A 21,344-nucleotide genomic window follows, 5' to 3' on the forward strand; every position below is an offset into this window, starting at 1 on the left:
ACACCCACGTCACACATTATAAATATATAGTAGCTGTTTGATTACAACACAGTTTATCCACAAACTTTAACACCAACTGTCCAAACAACTGAAAATGCCAGTGTAAGTTAACAATGAATCTATTTTTTTCTTTCAACAGACCTCACAGCAGACACTTTGAATTTGTCAAGGGATGAAAAAGTAGTGAAATCAATGCTATGTTTAGGCTAAGTGTTTTGGATTCACTGAACTTCTCTATTACATATTCTTTTTTTGCTAGTCTAAAAGACACAAGGATATAATTATTATTTATAATTGTTACACCATACTTATCCAGTTAATGTAAAGCTGGCAAAAAGAAAGTGCCTGTAATGGCCATGCCTACTGGTCTACATCGGGGATGTCAAACTCATACATCGTGGGCTACATACAGCCCATTTATATACGGTGAACCCACTATGACTACATTTTTAACCCCACTTTATATAAGAAAAATAATTGCATTTTCAACAGTGTGTCTCAGTTTTACCCAGAAAAGTAGTTTATAATTCACAGAAAATGTCTTTTTTTCTTGCAAGGAGCCATTGTGAAATTACATCATACAAACGGGATATTTTCTGGGGGTTTTTTTTTGTTTTTTTTTTAATTGTTTGTGTATCACTTATTACTTTAGCATAGTATGAATGACCACAGGAGAGGTCTTTATCAGTAATAACAGCTGTAAAACCTTTAACAATACAGTTAAAAATACATCTATGTCCTCCTTCACATTTTCCAGAACATTCCAGTGGGTTGGACTGGAACCTTTACAGGCCAGTTCTGCCGCCCCTGGTCTGGTCTTAATGTATTTGACTCGAAGAAATAGACCTATGTAAACCTATTATTTGTGAAGAATTTGAAAAATTAAAAACTTTTTTTATGGTTTAACAATTTTTTTATTCCTATATTTTAAAGTAAGGTCAGTTTCCCTGACCTTGTTGCTTTCCTACGAAGTTAAGAAAAACTGGACCAATACAGTCAGTAACTGGACCAATACCAATACTGTCAGTGCGCCCCAGGGTGGCTGTGGCTACAGTGTAGCTAGCCATCACCAGTGTGTGAATGTGTGTGTGAATGGGTGGATGACTGGATATGTAGAGCGCTTTGGGGTCCTTAGGGACTAGTAAAGCGCTGTATAAATACAGGCCATGCGCCATGTTTTGGGCGGGAAATTGCTAGCGCTCCCCCCCCCCCCCCACACCTGCCTGGTCACGGCTAATTATTTAATAACTCCTTTCTTACCTGCTCACCGTGGTAATAAGCTTCCCGAAACAACAACCAAAATCGCATAAGAGCTTTGTTAAGAAGAATACTTTGGCGAAATTTAATATTGTTTGTTTATCTTGCTAGCTCGTTTATTGATTAGTAGTACCACCTAGCTAACCTCCGGCCAAAGGAAAGAAGGAGAAAATGGCAGCTGGGAAGATGTGCATGAAGAAAAATAAGGAGGAAACTGCCGAGGTTTGAATTCACTACATAAAAATGCCATATTTTAGGTGTTATTTACTCAATGTTTGTATTTCTAAGTTCCTGTTTAACGGATCTGTGCTGGAAGATGTTTAAGGCAGTCAATGGCGACATCTTGTGGCCATGATATGACTGTGAATATGTTTTCTCCTTTCTTTTCTTTTATTTAAAGTGGACGGAGTTATTCCCGAACGACTTTAAATCTGCGCAGGAGTCTTTACTCTTTGTGAAAAGGATGATGGTCGTGGCTGTCTCCTCTATCACCTATCTCAGGGGTATTTTTCCAGAGGATGCCTACAGATCCAGATATCTGGAAGGTGAACATTCAGAGAAACTAGCTAGGAGTTTAATAAAATCAGTATTCGGTGAAAAAATGTACACTTACTGGATGCTTCATAAGGTAAAATACACCTATTCAATTAAAAACGTTTCCTGGTCTGATAATTTCAGGTGGTAGGTTCAGAATTTAGCTTCAACAATATGAAAGCATGGATCCGTCCTCCCTTGTATTATTGTTTGGGCCTCTTAAATCCCTCAAAGTGTGCTAAATTTAAATGACACAGCTTACTTTAGTATAGTCTCTGACGTATGTTCCTACCACAAAACTCAAATAATTTCAAACTCGTACATAACAATGAGTTCACTGTATTCCAGTGGCCTCTAAAGAGCATTTTTGGGATGTGGTGTTACCAGAGATTCAAATCATCAATGTGAAGCCAACAAATCTCTGTCTTACTACTTTTATTCACTGACTATAAAAGGCTGTTTTCTTTTTGTTGTTTTGCCAGATTTTTGCATCAAAATCTTGCGTGAAAACTGCAACACTCCTGGTGCAGCCAAAATTGTGAAATGGTAAATATAAAATCCCTGCTTTAATGCTAAGAAAATGTATAGAAGGAGAGTTTTATTACCCTGGTTAATATTTGCAAGTGTCCTTATTTGTTTTGTTCAGGTTGATGGGCTGTTTCGATGCATTAGAGAAACAATATGTAAGTCGAGCCTATTGTTCAACTGTTGAAATATGTAATAATGTGCGGTGCCGTTAATATTTTTGTTAATTTTATTATTTTGTATGTTATTCTCTGGACAGCTCCAGCTTGTGTTCATTGGGGTAAGTGTATATGTAACATGAAAGAGACAATTTCCCGGTTACATAGACATGTCTAAAACTTACGATTGTTACAATCCAGGTCTGCGCTGATCCTGATGAACCCAATGTAAGTTCTGTTAAATTACTGAATATTCAAATTACAGCAGCATGTGGCCTGATCGGAAATGATAAAAAAACGTATGAATCATTGTCTTACTTTGCAGCGGATAATTGAGTCCTACCACTTCAAATTCAGATACAGTGCAAAGGGACCAGAGATGGACATACTCAGGTAGGAATAAGTTTAAGCATGCCACACAGACTGAGCCCTACCCAGCTGACTGGCTGAAGCTGATATAACCTCTGTGCAACCATAGGAACAACGGTATAAAGATGCAAGTGACCATGGACGACACCAAAAAGGCTTTGGTGCTTCTCATCAGGAAGCTCTTTCTGCTTATGCAGAACCTGGACGTCCTCCCCAGCAACGTCTACCTGACCATGAAGCTCTACTACTATGATGAGAGTAGGATACTTACTTTTAATGAATATCCTTGTGTCTTTTAGACTAGAATTTTCCTACTAAAAACTAAAAATATTATACTGTGCTCTTCTTTCAAAGTCACCCCTGCTGACTACCAGCCGCCTGGTTTCAAGGAGGGCGAATGTGACAGTCTGTGGTTTGAAGGCGTGGCCGTGAACTTCAGGGTTGGTGAGGTGGAGACGCCCTTTCACACCTTGAAAATAGCTGTGTCAGCAGAACAGGATCGGGTGGAGAAACTTCAGAAAGGAAATCATTTGGGGGAGACTAAGCAGGTTTCTCAGGGGGCTTTTCCAGAGAAGGAAATTGAGAAGGTAGGCTACAGAAAGGGGACTGTTTAAGTACTGGATGATATCTTTATAACAGTCTCAATCCTGTTTACAAATGCAACAGGCAGTTTATCATAATATTCTTAAACACTTGGTTACAGAATCCTCCCAAGAAAATATATGAAGGAGAGGATCTGCCTTCTGAAGACGGTGAGTCTATCAGGGCTGGGTGATCCATATTTCCCAAGAAGCCACATGAGAACTGTACAAAGGAGTATTGGGGGCTATATTAAGAAAAAAATATTCATTTTGAGAGTACAAAGCTGATTAAAGCTGTTGTTTCAAGTCTGCCACAGCTGCTACACTCTGCGAAATGCCTTGTGTTGATGAATGACTGAAATCATACTTCAGAACTGGTTTTAACAGCAAGGAAATTATTTCTCTTTTAGCACATAAACACAGTGTGCTGATGGGTATGAGGACGTTGAAGAGATGGTGCAGAAAGCCTCATCTGATCAAAGGAAAAACCACACAAACTCAGAAAAGTTGTCTGGATTTATGCAAAATGACATGCCTGTCAAGTTAGAAATGCAAGGATATCAATGGTTACACATTCTCGCATTAAAGAGGACGTATGCTGTGTCATAAGCCACAGTAAGACAGCTGATAATGTTTTTTCACCAACTCCACTACAAAGGCATTTTTGGGCATCGGGTATAGCAGCCGTGGGAGTTGTTTAGCTTGAAACAACAGCCTGTATCTTCACATTTCAACTTTATTCTCAAAGTGAATAATATTCTTTTTGTTAATGTGGCGCAAATACTCTGTTGTAGAACTTTGGGCTGTTGTGAAAGGCAGATAAAATCTATATTGAGCAGGATTAAGTTCACATAATAGATGCAGCCCTCCACAACAGTCCCACTTTCGCATGTGTTCCTCTTGGGAAAACTGATCGCCTACCCTGGATGTGCTGCTGCTGTTTAAACCCTCACCCTAAAACAAAACAAAACATAAAATTGAACAAAAGACTTACACTGCTGACTTTCCTCTAAACAGAGTCTGCACAGTTTAAGAAACCAAGGCGACCCATGGCAAAGGTACAGTGGTACTAGACTGTAACAAAATCTAAGAAATAACATATTTGAGCTTAATTAATAATAATTATTAATTTTCCAACTGTTTACTTTTTTGTCTGTCTTAGAGGACTGCAGCTGCCAGAAATCTTGCAAGAAAGAAAAGAAGAATCTAACCAACAAGACAAAAGACGTGTGAACAACCTGTTAATTTTAGTATGACGTTATTGTACAATTCATGTTATTATCAAATGTGTTAGACAGGTTCCTTTGATAGTTCACTCTACCCAGACATTGCTGTTGCAGTTTTATTTCACACGACACGCTATATCATTCATAATTCATATAAAAGTACTCAGGTTTTCATTTAAGTGTACAAAAATAGTTTCATGTGTATAGTTTATAAAATAAAGCTTGATTGTAAACATTGTTGTGCAAATGCGTAAAATACGTTGAGAATCATCTCATTTACATAAATGGCCAAAAAAGGTAACCAAGCACGAAACTCAATATGAAACTCATTCGCACTCAAGTAGCTAAAATCAGTCAAGATTTAGATTTTAATCACAAAGCTAAGAGCTTGAATTAGATTGAATTGGTTCAGAATGCAGTTTTAGTGCCTACAATGTGTTATATTTTCCTGTAAATTAGAAAAAAAGTGTGGATGATTTGACTGTTAGTTGTTATTTGGAGCACAAACAGTTGATAGTTTTTCCTTGACTGAGAGAGATTTCCTGATCTAGAGTCTCTGTCTCAGTGCACAGCTCTGGCTTGCTGTGGCTGGGTGGTCTAGAAGAGGCTGTCTACATCGCCCATCTCCACAAACACAGTCTTCAGTTGGGAGTAAAACTCGATCGTCACCTGGCCGTTCTCCCGCCCTATGCCTGGGGAACATAAGGGTCACAAATGCACGCCCACTTTACTTACTGTAGTTGTCAGATGATGCATTTTTCCAGGTATAGAACTGATCTGAGTTATTCAGTTAATTACTTATGAGTTTGATTAATAAAAAAACAAAACAAAGTAATGATATGCCGTTCACATTTAGCTCTTGGCCAGCTTGAAAACGAGAGTGTACCTGACATTTTGAAACCCCCAAAAGGCACCTCCACAGGAGTAATGTTGTAGTTGTTGATAAAACAGGAGCCTGCCTTTAGATGTTCAACCACTCTATGGGCTCGCCTCACGTCCCTGCAGAACACGCATAAAAGCAAATTTAAAATCTCCAAAAGTTGATTCTGTTCATGAACAGAATCAACTTTTGGAGATTTACTTACCTGGATAATTGATAATGCATCAAGACAAATTTAAAATAAATAAATTCAGACACCAAAGCAAAATAAGAGGCTGACATGCGCGATCTTTTGGTTGTTTGTCAGCAAGGTTTCGCCAAAACAACCACATGAACAAACAACTACATGAAACATGCTGGAGAGCTGAAGCATGGGAAAGAAGGGACCCACTGAGTGTAGATGACTTTGTTTGAGGGATTAGGGAATTGTATGTGTTATATGTGTATGTGATACACTGGGACTCAGATTAAGTGACTTCAATTACTGGTTAGTTTGTAGCTTTAAATGTGGTTTAAAAAAAAGAAGAAGAGAATTTGCACATATAACAAACCAACCTGGTGAAAACACCTGCAGCCAGACCCAGTGAAGTGTCATTAGCCCTCTGCAGCACCTCGTCTTCTGTCTCAAAGGGTAGCACAGACATGACTGGACCAAAGATCTCCTCCTTCACACAGGTCATGTCATCAGTGCAGTTACCTATGAAGGGGTAAAATTAAAGGATTTCAATCCACTGACTTCAGAAAACTTGTGGTGTTGCAGTTAAATTTAGTAGGGGGAGATAGTTTCCAGCACCGTAACAAAATGCAAAAATAGAGTATTTTATAGAAGGTCTACCTAATACGCATGGTGTCATGTAGTATCCTCCTCTGAGCTTGGGATCAGATGGGACATAAGATTCACCCCCACACAACACTGTAGCGCCCTAGTAACAATGCAATCCAAGTTGAAGTTCCTGCACATAATCCTACTGGTGTACACCTGACAAAATAAAAAGAACTCCTTGAACGAGTCTTACCTCTTTTTTTGCTCGATCAACAAAAGACAGGACTTTATCCAGATGTGGGTGGCTGACCAGTGCCCCCATTCTGGTGCTCTCTAAAAGAGGGTCTCCTATTTCGATCGCTTGGGTCCTCTTTACCACCTCCTTCACAAACTCAGGCAGAATATCCTTCTGAACAAAGACCCTCGTACCATTGCTGCACACCTGTGATGCAGATATACAACACTATCAAGTAACAGGCTTCAATGTGAACCAGACACAAGCTGAACCATAGAGTGATGGTAAAATATAACAGCATATGAAAAAAAAGATACACTACCTGGCCTTGAGACAGGAAGTTGGCCATGAGAGCTCCCCTCACAGCGTTCTCCAGATCACTGTCCTTAAATATGAGCAGTGGAGATTTTCCTCCAAGCTCCAAAGTCACTGGTTTGACCCCCTTAGATGCCATCTCCATGATCTGTGGCACAAAAGCAAATGGAAAAACATCCAGTTATTAGGACATATAAAGAAGACGTCGGCATCGTTACCACGACATTTACAAATCCCAATTGTTTACTATTAAATGTCCTAGTCACAAGAAGTCTAAAATACCACGTACTTTCTGTCCTGTGGGCACACTACCAGTAAAAGACACCTTAGCAACATCAGGGTGTTGACACAGGAGGCTGCCAGTTTCCTGGCCCCCCTGGACCACATTGAAGAGCCCCTCTGGAACTCCGGCTTTGGCGTAGATCTCTGCCAGCATGACTGCTGTCACAGGTGTCACCGGTGACGGTTTAAACACCATGGAGTTACCTAATATGGAGAAAAGATGACAAAGAAAAACATGGATTGTTTGAATTCTTTTAATAAGTCTGCACATTCAGTTGTATCAGTCTCTGTGGAATGCTATCTAAAGGTGAAATGCTGTAATTATTTTCTGAACTGTTTTGTGCTCAAATGAATTGCTGACATTTAAAGATGGTAACGCCCACATTTTAGTTTTAGTAGCGCAGCAGTTTATGTCAAGTGACCTTACAAAACATAGTCTTGCTGTTCATTTGCTAGAACGTGCAGTTATCCTAACTTCAGATGCCCTTTCCTCACCCCACAGTCTAACTTCTTTTTTTTTTTGCCTGTCCCATTTGGATCTTTAGCCGTGAGAATTGTTGTCTGAAGGCCAAGAAAGATGCCAAGCGGATTTACTTTACCAAGTGGATCATCATGGCCTTGCCATATTGGTCCATTTGATTGACCTTTATTATAATTATGTATTTATTTTATTTTATTTTTGGTTGTTACAGACGGGACAGACATGACTGGGGGATAGGACAGGGAGAGAGAATGAAAGAAAGAGAGGGAGAGAAAGAAAAATAGAGGGGAGAAGAGATGGTGAGAAAGGGGGGAAGAAAAAAAAAAAGGAAAACCAAACAAAACACCTGGATCACCTGTATGGAGATAAAAAAAAACAAAACAAAAAAAAAACAGAAGAGAAAACGAACAAAACAGAGCAACATAATAAATACACCACCATCACAATAAACTAGCTAATAGTAGATAACAGTAGATACTAAATATTACATGCTATTGTGCAGTACACAAGATCGACAGTGCACAATGTGCTTTGAGGTAGCAGCCAAGAAAGGTGTAGTTTGTGTTTGTGAACACCCGTGTGTACACCTGTGTGCACACCTGTGTGGATCAGCACGCTTGTATTCAAAAGGTTTCTCCATGTAACGATCTGCTAGGGAGTGTGGGGAGCCACAGCCCCGTCCCCCAGGGCATGAAGCAGGTATGGAGGAGATCCAGGCCCCAGACATCCAGAGGCCCCAGAGTACGAGGACCCAAGGAAGAGCACCACAGGGGCAACCGCGCCACCCTCCTGGGAAGAGCTGAGGAGAGCCCCAAACAAGAGGTCACGGAGCAAAGGCCAGAGGGGGTTGCAGTGACGTGCCCGTGGGCTCTGCTGGCAGCCAGCTGTGCCAGAGAGGACCGAGCCTCAGGCCCAGATGCCAGAGACCTGAGGGCACCCCACCCCCTGGAAGGGGCCCAGCTGGGCCACAGGCGCCAGGCCCCGCCAATCGGACACCAGGAGTGAGTCGGTACATACATGAGCGCCTAGCCCCAGACACCAAGAACCACCATCGTCTGAGGGCATCAGCCACTGGTAGGGAGTGTGGTGAGGGGAGATAGGCCTCCATACCTCGGAGAGCCTGAGATGTTCCCAGAGAGGTGGAGTCTAAGACCCAAGCTGACATATAGACACAGATGAACAGGCGCACGCAGACACAAACGTGCATTCCCACCCCCATATACACAATCAAATACTCGGCACTCATCCGACGTGGGGACAGACACAAATAGACACTGTACACACATTCACACTCCCCAAACATACTCTATATCCCAGGTCCGGGTACCCCTGCCCCCAGAGGGGCAAACCATACCCGGACCAAGGAAATGTAACCCTTCTCTCTGGGGTGGAGCAAAGCAGACCGCCTCCTTATGTGCAGTAGAGAGAGAGAGACCCCGCATCCCAGACCCCAATCTGACGGCCAGCACCTTCTCCCAGCCCCCCAGCCCCGAAGGTTAACAGAACGGGAGTGAGTGAGGACCCCAAACCTCCCTCCGCCCGCTCATATGTAGTGTTGCTGCGTGCTGTTCTAAAGTGCATTTAAAACAGTCTAACTTCTTAAGAAAATGTACTGATTCATTTTCCAGGAGTTTAAAGAGATTTTCTTAAATGTAGCAAACCAACAAAGGCCACTGGTGTTTTGGTCGTGGAAGAAACCCATACCGCAGGCCAGGGCTGGAGCAGACTTCCAGGCAGCGATCTGAAAGGGATAATTCCAAGCACCGATGCCAACACAGACTCCCAGCGGCTCTCTGCGAGTGTATGCAAAGGATCCCCCAGGCAACTGGACATGCTGGCCTTGATAAAGGAAAACAGAAGCATTGACAAGGTAAAACAAAGGCTGACGTGACATTTATAAAGCCATATAAATATGGCAAAAATATACGATAGCTATACCAACCTGCTAAAGTGCTGGCCAGTCCTGCATAGTACTCTATACACAGTCTGGCAGAGTCCACATCCAGACGGGCCTCTGTGATGGACTTCCCATTATTGACCACCTCCATTTCAGCTATTTCCTCTCTTTTGCTCTGTGCATTAAAATCAGGGCATATGCAATCTAATATATTAGATGACTCATGAGATCTTCCTTTTGCAAGATATAACAACAACTTTGTTGAGCTGTTCTTCATTCTAAAAAACAAAACAAAAACATATAAACAACAAACACCTCAATTATATGTGCAGCTTCTATCATGACCCTTGCCCTCTCCATCCCCGACATTTTGCTCCAATAACCGAAAGCCAGTTTGGCAGCCTTCACAGCTTGATCCACCTCCACAGCACCACAAGGCTCCAACTGGCACAGGACACGGCCTACAACATGGAATGTAAGATAGCTCAAGCGTCCAAGTAGGCGGACTTTCATGAAAACAACAGGTTGCACACAGTTTCCATTTGGCACAGTCATCTCTATGATTCCAGTCGTTCTTTGATGAGAAGGAAAAATAATTATCGGCCTACAGCAGCTACAGGCAACTGTGCTGTGAATTTTGTGGCTCGCTTACACTTTAGAGCTGGAAATGTCATTTTCAGTGATGGTAACTGTGATTAGATAAAGAGCACCATGCATAAAGGGTGGGGCTGCATGCAGGCTCTGTGCTGGCTCAGATGGAGTTAAGAGAGTTGAATTAAAAACAGGGACCGGGCCTCAAAGAGCATCAGAATATAATTGGACTAAAAATGTGTAATGCACGGAGCAGCAGGCTGACTATCAGGCATCATTAACTGATAATGATGTGCTCTCATGTCTTGGTTCTGCTCCAATGAAGCTGTGCAGAGATAACACTGTCCATACAGGACTGCTGGTCTATAGCAGTGACTAACTGGATACAGTATATCAATCAACATGTGTAGAAAGTTTACTTTTATTGAAAAACTAGTTACCAAGTTTAGAGGTGTATTTGACAAAAAGACTTTAATCATTCAGAAAGTAACGTTGAAATCATTTTCCCCTACTAAAGATTACCAGACATACATATTCACACAGCAATGGCCAAAGTCCGGTGATAAGGCAGGGTCAGTACTTTTTTTTCAGTATTTACGAGCTGTGTGTTTTACCGGTTGCAGGTTCGTAAACAATGTCCTTGCTGCATTTCTCAGGGCCTGTCCTCCTCTTCCCAGCCCAGAAGTTAAGCGGGAGGGTGATCTCCACCGAGCCGGAGGAGATGCACCTCACTCCAGCAGCCAGAAGAGCAGCTGCAGGGCGCCGCAGAGGGAGACTAGCGAGTCTCCGGAGCATATTGGAGCTCGTCCCGTAGCTTCAAGTGTCACTGATGACTGTAAAACATGCAGTATGCGGGTTAACGTCACTATACCGATAACGCTGGAAAATCTAAAAAGGACTCTGACTCGATTACAAGCAACTCCGCCAAACAGTTATGTGCTAACGACTCTTTCACTTTACTGTCACTTTTAAAATGTCATTATTGGATTTAAGTTTTGAGAAAACATACCTATAAGACGTTTAATTTGTTTTCGAAGAGTCCAATCTCAACTCAATTGAGAATATCGTGTTTAGTTGCCATTACAACGGTACTTTTCTGACGATTCACCAAGGGGCGGGCCAAATTGCAGCCGAAAGCCAATCGGCGCTAACAGGCCAGTGGCGTCTGAACGTACTATACGATTGGATAGTTTCACTGTCGATCACTTAAAGCGGCTTTACGAATATACTCTCATATGTTAAACATAATTAAACGTCAGTAACTATTGCATGGCTGTAAAACTTTCTTAATAAATACAAGCAAATAAAAATATATAATTAAAATTGCAGTTGTTTAAAATAAAGGGCAGCGTTGTGGGAGGAGCTACATCATAACGACGTTCCAGCTCAGCGGCTGGAGGAGCACATTACAAGTATGGCTGGAGACAGTGAGACACATTTAGGGGACCGCGGCGAGAACACCCAGGTTGTTCGGCAACCTTTCCTCATCGGTGTCTCCGGTGGCACTGCCAGCGGCAAGGTTAGCGTTCTAGTGAGCTAATTTGACGGGTTTCACGTAGTGACACGTTGAGAATTTTGAGTTAATTGACGGCTGATGCTCGCAGCTGAGTTCGCCGGCTGACCGCGTGGCTTCAGCGACGCAGCAGTGAGGCTTGATTGACAGTTCACAATAGTTTAGCGCACTGGTGCTCTGTCTGTGGTGCTGAACGCTGACTTTAGTTGGTCCAATATTCTTCTTTTTTGTGACGGAAATAATAATGATAATGATAAACTAAAATGACAATGGATGGTAATAATGTTAGCTTAGTTAGCCCCCGAGCTAACGATAAATTCCATCACATGCTAGCAGTGCAGGGAGATCTAAGACAATAGCTAGTGCTAACCTAACTCTAAGCTAGGTGGGCTGTGTTTGTAAACAGTGTGAGCCACATATCTGTCAAATGAATAATATTTTAGCAGCGTTAAATTGATAGTTGTTTGACGTCAGATTTTTCCCCCTTTGACCCGGGATAACTGCTAACGTTAAATAACGGTAACCTACATGGTGGCTTACTGGATAATAATATACTGAACCCATTGTGGAAATCACTGTGGAAAAAGATGTCGCTCATCTCTCCTTAATATGTGAAACCTTAGATGCCTTTTTAACAAAAAAAAACAAAAAAATTATATATATATATATACACACACACACACACACACACGTCGATTCAAGAAGTATTAGCTTAGCTTATTGTATTCTATTTTAATTTGACCGAGTTGCATTAAAAGCCTCGCACAAAGAAGCACGCGCGTGGGCAGAGCTAAACTTGCCAGCGCACACGGTGGCGCTGACTCTTAAACACAGACGTGGCTATTTCTCCAAACACGTCGTCACATTTCTTTGTTATGAATTTTAGGGTTTTTTTTTTTTGTTTTTTTTTTTAAACCGTGGGCGGCTGGGGAAAAAAACTCCCCTTGAATTAAACCAGTGATCAAAGTTCACATAACAGACTAGCTAAATGCGACGGTTAGTCAAGGTAAACAATACTAAATTGGTGGTGAATGTTACTTTTCGCGGCTTTGTTGTGATCCCGTCGTACATTCATCTCCTTTGGGCCCTCTTTCTGGCTCTTTAAACCGTATCATCTGTTATTGGCATTATGTCAGTGTTTTCCTGTCAGTTTCCGGTTTGACGCTGCTCGGGGTGTGAGTGATGTCATGTTCCGCGTTTGGTATATTTAGAAGACATACCAGTTTTGTTTCATATTCATTAGCCTTACTGCTGAAGGTCTCCCCCTGCCTGTAATGGCAACAAAATAATGAATATGATTTTTCTTTAAAAAAAACAAACATTAATACTAAAAAAAATAATTATAAAATTATATACATACCCTTAATATTTAAAAGTAAAACGTCTTCCCTTTAGTGTATTTAAAAAGTTTATTTTGAATTTCTCCAAGAGGGCTAAACTTAGAAGTTAGAGCTTCAAAGTGATGCTGTGTCACTGGGGTGGCTCAAGGGTACATTCAAAGTTTGTCCATTTTATCAGAAACTACCCCATTTGAGGGCGTTGACCCAAGCTTCCAGCTCTGGTGTGAAGCTGTTTAAATTCGTTGTAGCACAGTGTAATGGGTACAAAAGGAAGCAGAGCCTCAGGCAGTGGGGGAATGCCCTGTCAGCATTGGGCATGAGATTCTTTTAGTTTGGGAGGTCAGTGAGGACAAAAAAGGTTGGCCACAGGGCAGTTTGCCTATAGCAGTTTGCAAATGTGATGCAGGATGTTTACTCACCCAGATTATTTCTAGGTTAAAATCTTAATCTATGTGGGTTGATATTTAGCCCACATGGGATGTAGCATGCTGATGTTTGGCCGATACTGGTATTCAGTAGTCCTATTGGTGCACTCTCCTGACAGTCATGTTCTTGATCATTTCCACAGTCGTCTGTGTGTGAGAAGATCATGGAGCTCCTGGGACAGAACAAGATTGACCACCATCAGCGGCAGGTGGCGATCCTCAGCCAGGACAGCTTTTACAAGGTGCTGACTCCTGAGCAGAAAGCCAAGGCACTCAAGGGCCAGTTTAACTTTGATCATCCAGGTATGATGCACGTTAAATCTTTGCTACATGTTACAGGTTTTAGTGGCTAGGTCATTTTACCTGGCTTATTGTATTAACTAAATGGCATCTTTCATGTGCACATGCAGTCCAAAGTGGATTACGGTTAAACAATTGGAGGATAAAATATGTTAAATGACACCTAACAGTGGCAGCAATACATAGAACTTTTGGAGTCCATTTTTGGAGTCAGGCTTTTCACCCTCGCTTCCTTTCTGGGCTGATTTTAAATCTGCACCATCAGCAAGCCGTCCTCAGGCAGCTGCTGCCAGGCTCAGACTGAACACAACACATGTTATACGAAAGCGATTCCTGGGTTACCAAACGTGCGGGGAGCGGTGCCACGTGTCTGTGGGTGCACATTGAGCTGTAGTGATGGAGGTTAAGTGTGACCAATTGTAACTGAGCATTTTTCGGTTTTCCCTTTCTTGACCTCAGATGCCTTTGACAGCGAGCTGATCATACAAACACTGAGACAGATCCTTCAGGGGAAAACTGTCCAGATCCCAGTTTATGACTTTGTCACTCATTCCAGGTGAGTGCCTCTTTGTTTACCATGCTGTTTAATTTGGCCACAATTCATCATGTGATCATAGAAGCACAACAGAGGCTTTATGCAGTTAAACAAATAAAGCATTTGATGTGTAACTTCGATTGTGTAATATGCTTAAATTTGTTTTGACACGCGTGTAAATGCAGTCGCTCACAGAGAAGAGGCACCTTTCTGTGTGTTCCAGGAAAGACGAGTTTGTTATGGTGTATCCGGCTGATGTGGTCCTGTTTGAGGGCATCCTCATGTTCTACTCGCAGGAAATCAGAGATCTGTTCCAGATGAAGCTGTTTGTTGACACAGATCCCGACACACGGCTGTCGCGTCGAGGTGTATAGCGTGATTTGGGTTGCTACTCACTAGTGTAACGATTGTCACTTAAGTGCACTGTTAAAGTGCTTTTGGTTTTCAAAAGTACATTTGGACAGTCTGTTATCATCACATAGTGTGTGTGTGTGTGTGTGTTGTGTTTCTGTTTCTTGTTTCTTTTTTTACATTGGTGTACTTTTGTTTTTCATGTCTAAATGTAAAACATGTCTCTATTTCAGTTCTGAGAGACATCAGTGAACGTGGCAGAGACCTGGAGCAAGTGCTCAGTCAGTACATCACTTTTGTGAAGCCGGCCTTCGAGGAGTTCTGTTTACCTGTGAGTGCTCCTGTCTTGTTGAGACACTAAACCAGGACTGACACCATTCTAGTTTTAACACTGATACAGGCAATTATTTTTTTGGTAACAAGAAATATTTGCCCACTAGAGAGCGCTGTGTGCTTGTACTTGTTTAGAATAAAGAATTGTTCCATATTATAATGTTTTTGAGCTGCTGTATTTAATCATAAGAACATTTCTTATTTCTACCAGACGAAGAAGTATGCAGATGTCATTATTCCACGAGGAGCAGATAATCTTGGTGAGGCCTCAGTGATTATCGTGACATCTTAACCTACAAATAACTAACGTGTTTAACTTGTCCTTTGGATTGTGCTTGAGTTTGCCCGTGCGAGGCAAAACAAACATGTTCGCGCTCCAGGGGTCCGTTCTTCGTACCTCGCTTACTACATCCAAGATCAAATCATCGCGCTAACTTTGAGCTTGCTATTCCGGTTCTCCGAACACACCTGTTGTTGACGATTAGTACAGCTGGATGGAGTAATGTGAGATCACTGGGTGGCTTAACAGGGGCTACGCATCGATAGTAGAAACATTGATCGGCAACCCTTTGATTGGTCGGCGAAAATGTCGAAGGAGCGCGCTCGGTATTTTTCGGCAGCAGAGCAAGAACTCTTGATTGAGGGATTTCAGGAGTTTCAGAGTTTAGTTAAAACGCAAGGGAACACTGCAAAGGCTGCAAAAGCAAGGAGAGAGGGCTGGCAGAAAGTTGCTGACAAATTAAACTCGTAAGTAATTTAATAATAATAACAATAATAATGGATTGGATTTATATAGCGCTTTTCAAGGCACCCAAAGCGCTTTACAATGCCGCTATTCATTCACTCTCACATTCACACACTGGTGGAGGCAGCTACGGTTGTAGCCACAGCTGCCCTGGGGCAGACTGACAGAAGCGAGGCTGCCATATCGCGCCATCGGCCCCTCTGGCCAACACCAGTAGGCGGTAGGGTAAATTTATTATATTATATTACATTATATCCTCTTTCACATTAGAGCCACAACAGGACCCACTAGAACATGGGAACAAGTAAAAGTGAAATATAAGAATATTCTACAGAATGGTAATATTTATCACTTATATTGCTTTTAGTCTCTTGGAATGAGACCCTGGAATAATCTGTTTGTTTATAACAGCAACCAAGAAAAGGGCAGAGCAACAAAAGACAGGTGGTGGTCCTGCACCCCCTCGTCAACAAGTTGGTTAAGTAAATAATATCCTCACGGGAAAATCGATATCTCTCTATGAGCACACTGTCGCGCTGAGCTAAAGGATCCTGTCTATCCCGCAATATACGCTGAATTCTGAGAACTCTCCTTATCAATCTTGCACCTTCCGCAATGGGTTGGTCGCGTATACGGACAGGACATGGCTGCGACAGACTTCCCAAATCCACCTTCGCTTTTATAGCCGTCGTCTCTCATCTTGATTACACGAAGTAATTTACTATTACTACTCTAACATATGACTTACATCTGAAATAATCAAATACATGAAATAGAATGATTAATAGTACATTTCCCTTTTTTTAGGAAATGACCTGTATGTATCTGTATGAAATCAATAAAAGAATCAAGTACTGCAATATCTTTAGTTACATTGATAATATTTATTTATGGTAAAACAGTGGTAAAATATCGCTGTTGCTTTCGTATACATGAAGCGGACATACCTGAGTGGCCGCGATCTAATCTTGTTTACATAAAGTAAACCTGCTCCCGAGCAGGTTTACGCTTACGGATCTGTTGCTATGACAGCAAGTCCCGGATGAGCTTCGGAGAACCGAACGATCCGAGATCACGCGAAATCGTCAACAATCAAATCCAGCTAACTTACTTATCGAGGTACGAAGAACGGACCCCAGTGATACAAATAACACACCTCTGCCACACAGCATCTCAAGGTCTTTAACAAACTTTCCATTTCCTCTTTCAGTGGCCATCAACTTGATAGTACAGCACATCCAAGACATTCTGAACGGCGGACCAAGCAAACGTCACAACGGCTGCACGAACGGCCACAGCACTCCACGGCAGCGGCGGACCTCCGAGTCAAGCAGTCGGCCTCACTGACCCCATCACACCTCTCTTCACAGAAGGGAGAGGGGTGTGGGGTGTTGTAAATAATGCCTGTGGGCATCACTGTATTTAAAAGAGGAGAAGAAGAAGAAATGCAAAGAGAATTGAAATGCCTTTTATTATATCATGACTACTCTTATGTTATTGGTTATTTCATTGTAACTGTAAGGATTTGATTTTTATTTTGTCATGAGGGTAAAGATGAGCTCTTGTTGCGATGAGACCATTGGTTAAATATTGATCCCATGCATTTCACCCCTGCCTCTTTTTTCCCCTTCCTTTCTTTTTATGTATCCCCTGCTGCTCCGTTAAAGTTTATGCTGTAAATGAATAAAATTGGGGAATCTTTTTTTTTTTTTTTTTCTTATGTCTGATAAAACTTGAAGCCCTCGGGGGGGGGGGGGAGGAGGAATCTGATGACATGTTTAGTGTTCTGAAAGGAACGCAAGTTAGACAAGTGATGAATCAGGTGCACTCTAGCTAGATTTGCACTGACAATCTTGGGAGTGTCTCCAACAATTTTCATTCAGTTCCTGGTTTTTCTCGTTTGTGTTAAGTGTATTGTAGTGTCCGCACCTTTTGTATGCCTGTAACACAATTTCTTTTTATTTTTCGGTACCAGTTGCTACGTGCAGAATAACACGACTAGCAGATCAATGAAGCCAAATGCCTGAGGGTTCAACTGAGTGCTCTGATAACTATGTCTAGTGCAACTGTTAATTATGGGGTTAGTTCTCCTGTCTAAATGGCTCACATGTGTAATGACTGAAGCTTATACAGATCCTTGTGTTTTCAATGGCACAGACTTTGGTTTGTGAGCAAAGTGTTCAAATCTGTGAATTGCTTTTCTATACTCCTCCCTCTTCTACAATTTGCTCACGTTCACATGGACAAATAAGTTGTCGAGTTCGAGCTGGCATGTATATATACTCAGGTTGATACCAATGGATTTGAAATGCCAGGTACAGCAATATCACTTATCCCAGGTGTGTGGCCATTAACCACCAAGATCCACCACAATGCCTCTGTGAAGATGCCTCAGGTTAAAATGTCTAGTAAGTATTCACACTTGCAGTTTCCACTATGAAAAGGTTACAATAAAAAAACAAAAAACAAACAGCTGGATCCATTTTTTAATGTGCTTAATTTAATAATTTGTACCATAAGATTTGTACTGTATGATGACTTGATAATGATTTGTTTGGTGATTTATATTTGAACGGTTAATAAACTGATGCGGTTTTTGTAGCTTTGTGATTATTTTACCAATTTAAATGCATTTCACAGAGAAACAGTTCATGTTGTATTTGGTACATCCGCTAGATGGCGCACGTCCGTCCTGCTTTAGCATTGGTGATTTAAAATGTACTTTGATATTATTTTTGATATAGTTCTGAAGAAATTCTGACGGCCATCAGAGCCGAAAGATTTTGTAATTGAGATTTATGCAAAGTTTTAGTAGAAACAGCTGAAATGCCTCATTTAGGCAACAAAATGAGCAGATACGTAATAAAAGATTACTTATTTTTAGTTTATTAGTCACCTGCAAGCATGGTGCATTCATTCCTATAACGACTATTTATTTCTATGTTATGATTGTTTTTGAGATGAACTGAAAAAAATGCAAAATTTAAAATAGCTGTCAGTGGTTTGGAAGTTAAAATTTACGAGGTGTCCTGAATGCCCCAGGAAGTTGTCAGCGGGGAAGCTTCGAGATGGTGGTACGTACTGCTGCTGCGTGTCTCAGGGGTAATTTCTGCTGTTATTATGTTAGTTTTAACCACCTATTCTGTCCTGTGCACGGCAGAAATTTGGACTGCAGTTTAAAGCCACCCTGGAGAACGTAACCAATGTTAGACCATTGGGGGACGACTTCCGCTGGTTCCTGAAGGTATGAGAAGCTAACATGCTAAACTGTTTTCATCCATAATAAAATATCATGCACTTTTCCTCTCTGCTAATCTTTGATCATTTCCTTAATTTAACCATGTGTAATGCTGACACATACTCACTAAATAATGAAACATGTAAACATTATTTTTTAAAAGATCATTTATGTGTTTCTTGTTTGTTTTGCCTTAAATTTAGCTCAAGTGTGGAAACTGTGGAGAAATTCCAGATAAATGGCAGTATGTAACTCTGGTGGTAAGGAAGAAAGGGCAATTTTTCTATTCAGTTTAACATTATTATTATTATTATTATTATTATTATTATTATAGAATTGCACGTATATAATATACCACCTGTACTTTGTGTTTGCCTTCACAGGAGAGTGTGCCACTCAAGGGAGGACGAGGAAGCGCCAGCATGGTGCAGAAGTGTAAACTCTGTTCCAGGGAAAATTCCATCGGTAGGCCGTGACATGACGTCCGGCTCATCTTGTCTTAATTTGCAGAGTTAAAAGCTTACGAAATGTCAACTTTTTCCTTACAGATATTCTGGGAGACACAATCACACCTTACAATGTAAGCAAACGTCCACGGTCAGTTCTCAGGTTTTTCAGTTTCTCTTTCTCTAATGTTGTGTCGTGTCTGCTGGGTTGAAGGCCGAGAACAGCGAAACCTTCAAGACGATGGTGCAGTTCGAGTGTCGAGGTCTGGAGCCCGTTGATTTCCAGCCACAAGTGAGAATCTTTGTTGTCCTATTTCCACAACTGTCCATATAAACTGGAGGAGATAAAACCCAGATTGTGTCATCATCCATGAAGCCAGAGCCACTCTCCACCAGAACTGTCATCCAGATGTTAGTTGATGTCGGTTCATTTTTATCCTGTATGAAAAAAGGTTTTTGATGGATCACCTTTTTGCCCGTTTATTACAACAATGTAATAAAAAAAGTTGAGGTTACAATATTTGATGTCATAAACATTTGGAGAGGGTAATCGGCCAAATCTGGGCTTGCTTTGTAGAGCACATGTCCAGCACACCAGTGCTGTTTGCCTGTGACAGTGTGTCAGGGTTCAACCCTGCAAGAACCTCTTTCGCTCTATCTTTTATGTTATGTAATGAAGCTGATGCTATCTATGCAATCTGGTAGTGTGTTCTAGGTAACACTGTGATAATGGCGTGACTTTGACTTGTTGTAATACCCTCCTCCAGGCTGGCTTTGCTGCAGAAGGAGCCGAGTCTGGAACGCCGTTTCCTGAAATCAACCTGCTAGAAAAAGTAAGCACAGGAGAAATTAAATCGCTCACTGCGAGAAAGTAAACTTGACCTTTAGCAGACTTTCAGCTGTTTGTTTAGCACAGCAGGATACAATTCACTGATATGTGATTGATTTCCTGTGGTAGTGCGCTCTTTCATTTATCTTCACTGAACTCGTGAAAATCACTGCACTTTATCTGAAAATAATCCCTACAGTTCTTTCTCTCGCTCATGTTTTTAAAAACAAAAACATTTCAGGACTGGACCGACTACGATGAGAAAATTAGTGAGTCTGTGGGGATATATGAGGTCACACACCAGTTCATCAAGTGCTGATATCACCATGCATTGAGCCTTAGAGGAACACTGCAGGAAAACTTCCTCTGCCCCAATTCCTGGCGACGGGGAATGCCTCGACACGGAGATGTGATCGGCGCTTTGGTTGACGATGAACATTAAGGTGTGCGGATTAAGGCAACAGGTTGTTGTACGCGTGTCTTGGATTGATCAACATGCTAAGAGGATGGTGTTTTTTTTTTTGGTTGTTTTTTTTTTCAGTCCCTCAATAAAAATGAAGGATGAACATTTTGAATTGAGGTTTTTCTTTTCTTTTGCTCCTCAAACAGCAATACAAGACTGACGATGTGTAGTATGAGGTATGTCACATAATATGCTAAAGATGCTAATGGAGAATACACTTTGAAATGTCCTCCACACATTTTGTGTAATTAAGAGATAATTATGTATGACTCACTTCAGAGTTAAATAAAAAGACAAGTAACGTTAAACCTTGGGAATTAAATTAAGACGCAACTCTACTTGAAAAACATCCATCCCATCCATCCATTTTCTTCCGCTTATCCGGGGCCGGGTCGCGGGGGCAGCAGCCCAAGCAGAGAAGCCCAGACCTCCCTCTCCCCAGCCACCTCCTCCAGCTTGTCCGGGGGAACACCAAGGCGTTCCCAGGCCAGCCGAGAGATAGAATCTCTCCAGCGTGTCCTGGGTCTGCCCCGGGGCCTCCTCCCGGGAAAACATACAAATCCTTTTCTTGTGTTAAATTGGACTTTATAAACAATACAGATTGAGACAAGGACCCATTGTGGGTGAATTTATCAAAAGAAAGTATCAGTCACTGAAGAGGTCTTACTGTACCTGCAGAGTGCTGCAAACTTCCAACTAATTTCTCCTGTCAGGATTTATCTCACAGTAGAC

At 41.6% G+C, this 21,344-nt stretch overlaps 4 protein-coding genes across 5 annotated transcripts; 3 read left to right on the forward strand and 1 right to left on the reverse strand.

Annotated features, from left to right (window-relative positions):
• Nucleotides 1-86: 86 nt before the first annotated feature.
• Nucleotides 87-3,619, forward strand: zte38 (zebrafish testis-expressed 38). Its single transcript, XM_085390457.1, has 10 exons — nucleotides 87-1,479; nucleotides 1,658-1,802; nucleotides 2,274-2,337; nucleotides 2,438-2,474; nucleotides 2,576-2,596; nucleotides 2,676-2,702; nucleotides 2,800-2,867; nucleotides 2,953-3,101; nucleotides 3,198-3,430; nucleotides 3,547-3,619. The coding sequence occupies exons 1-10, from the start codon at nucleotides 1,429-1,431 to the stop codon at nucleotides 3,616-3,618; spliced, it is 867 nt and encodes a 288-aa protein (XP_085246583.1). The 5' UTR covers nucleotides 87-1,428; the 3' UTR covers nucleotide 3,619.
• On the reverse strand, nucleotides 3,453-11,219 carry aldh9a1b (aldehyde dehydrogenase 9 family, member A1b). Its single transcript, XM_085390454.1, has 12 exons — nucleotides 11,104-11,219; nucleotides 10,709-10,927; nucleotides 9,819-9,964; nucleotides 9,549-9,678; nucleotides 9,311-9,445; nucleotides 7,133-7,329; nucleotides 6,851-6,991; nucleotides 6,547-6,735; nucleotides 6,366-6,453; nucleotides 6,086-6,227; nucleotides 5,537-5,649; nucleotides 3,453-5,342 (listed from the first exon to the last, which is right to left on the reverse strand). The coding sequence occupies exons 2-12, from the start codon at nucleotides 10,887-10,889 to the stop codon at nucleotides 5,248-5,250; spliced, it is 1,557 nt and encodes a 518-aa protein (XP_085246580.1). The 5' UTR covers nucleotides 10,890-10,927; nucleotides 11,104-11,219; the 3' UTR covers nucleotides 3,453-5,247.
• A 267-nt stretch (nucleotides 11,220-11,486) lies between these two features.
• Nucleotides 11,487-18,106, forward strand: uck2b (uridine-cytidine kinase 2b). 2 transcript variants are annotated; one of them, XR_014908469.1, is made up of 8 exons: nucleotides 11,487-11,613; nucleotides 13,516-13,675; nucleotides 14,132-14,228; nucleotides 14,431-14,573; nucleotides 14,792-14,889; nucleotides 15,103-15,151; nucleotides 16,669-16,755; nucleotides 16,847-16,986. XR_014908469.1 is itself a non-coding variant. In XM_085389244.1 (7 exons), the coding sequence occupies exons 1-7, from the start codon at nucleotides 11,509-11,511 to the stop codon at nucleotides 16,981-16,983; spliced, it is 789 nt and encodes a 262-aa protein (XP_085245370.1). In that variant the 5' UTR covers nucleotides 11,487-11,508; the 3' UTR covers nucleotides 16,984-18,106. The 2 variants fall into 2 exon arrangements, 1 of the variants encoding a protein (XP_085245370.1); XM_085389244.1 differs by lacking the exon at nucleotides 16,669-16,755 and having other exon boundaries at nucleotides 16,847-18,106.
• Nucleotides 18,107-18,677: 571 nt separating this feature from the next.
• czib (CXXC motif containing zinc binding protein) lies at nucleotides 18,678-20,724 on the forward strand. The gene is made up of 8 exons (XM_085389245.1): nucleotides 18,678-18,710; nucleotides 18,797-18,880; nucleotides 19,078-19,134; nucleotides 19,258-19,339; nucleotides 19,423-19,454; nucleotides 19,535-19,612; nucleotides 20,088-20,153; nucleotides 20,391-20,724. Exons 1-8 carry the CDS (start codon nucleotides 18,705-18,707, stop codon nucleotides 20,466-20,468), a joined length of 483 nt encoding a protein of 160 aa, XP_085245371.1. The 5' UTR covers nucleotides 18,678-18,704; the 3' UTR covers nucleotides 20,469-20,724.
• Nucleotides 20,725-21,344: the final 620 nt, after the last annotated feature.

This window comes from Rhamphochromis longiceps, linkage group LG18 (genome assembly GCF_057381845.1).
Source record: "Rhamphochromis longiceps isolate RC_006_pf linkage group LG18, R_longiceps_female_GT1.1, whole genome shotgun sequence".
Lineage (NCBI taxonomy): Eukaryota > Metazoa > Chordata > Actinopteri > Cichliformes > Cichlidae > Rhamphochromis > Rhamphochromis longiceps.

Coding starts and splice junctions, on each gene's coding strand:
- czib (XM_085389245.1), top strand. Junction 18,881..19,077: donor ACTTCCGCTGGTTCCTGAAG/GTATGAGAAGCT, acceptor CCTTAAATTTAG/CTCAAGTGTGGAAACTGTGG. Junction 19,455..19,534: donor ACACAATCACACCTTACAAT/GTAAGCAAACGT, acceptor GCTGGGTTGAAG/GCCGAGAACAGCGAAACCTT.
- aldh9a1b (XM_085390454.1), bottom strand. CDS start 10,889: ATGCTCCGGAGACTCGCTAGTCTCCCTCTGCGGCGCCCTGCAGCTGCT. Junction 9,679..9,818: donor AAGCTGCACATATAATTGAG/GTGTTTGTTGTT, acceptor TTTAATGCACAG/AGCAAAAGAGAGGAAATAGC. Junction 6,228..6,365: donor CATGACACCATGCGTATTAG/GTAGACCTTCTA, acceptor ACCCCTTCATAG/GTAACTGCACTGATGACATG.
- zte38 (XM_085390457.1), top strand. CDS start 1,429: ATGGCAGCTGGGAAGATGTGCATGAAGAAAAATAAGGAGGAAACTGCC. Junction 2,338..2,437: donor GCAGCCAAAATTGTGAAATG/GTAAATATAAAA, acceptor TGTTTTGTTCAG/GTTGATGGGCTGTTTCGATG. Junction 2,597..2,675: donor TCCAGCTTGTGTTCATTGGG/GTAAGTGTATAT, acceptor GTTACAATCCAG/GTCTGCGCTGATCCTGATGA.
- uck2b (XM_085389244.1), top strand. CDS start 11,509: ATGGCTGGAGACAGTGAGACACATTTAGGGGACCGCGGCGAGAACACC. Junction 13,676..14,131: donor GTTTAACTTTGATCATCCAG/GTATGATGCACG, acceptor TCTTGACCTCAG/ATGCCTTTGACAGCGAGCTG. Junction 14,229..14,430: donor GACTTTGTCACTCATTCCAG/GTGAGTGCCTCT, acceptor TGTGTGTTCCAG/GAAAGACGAGTTTGTTATGG.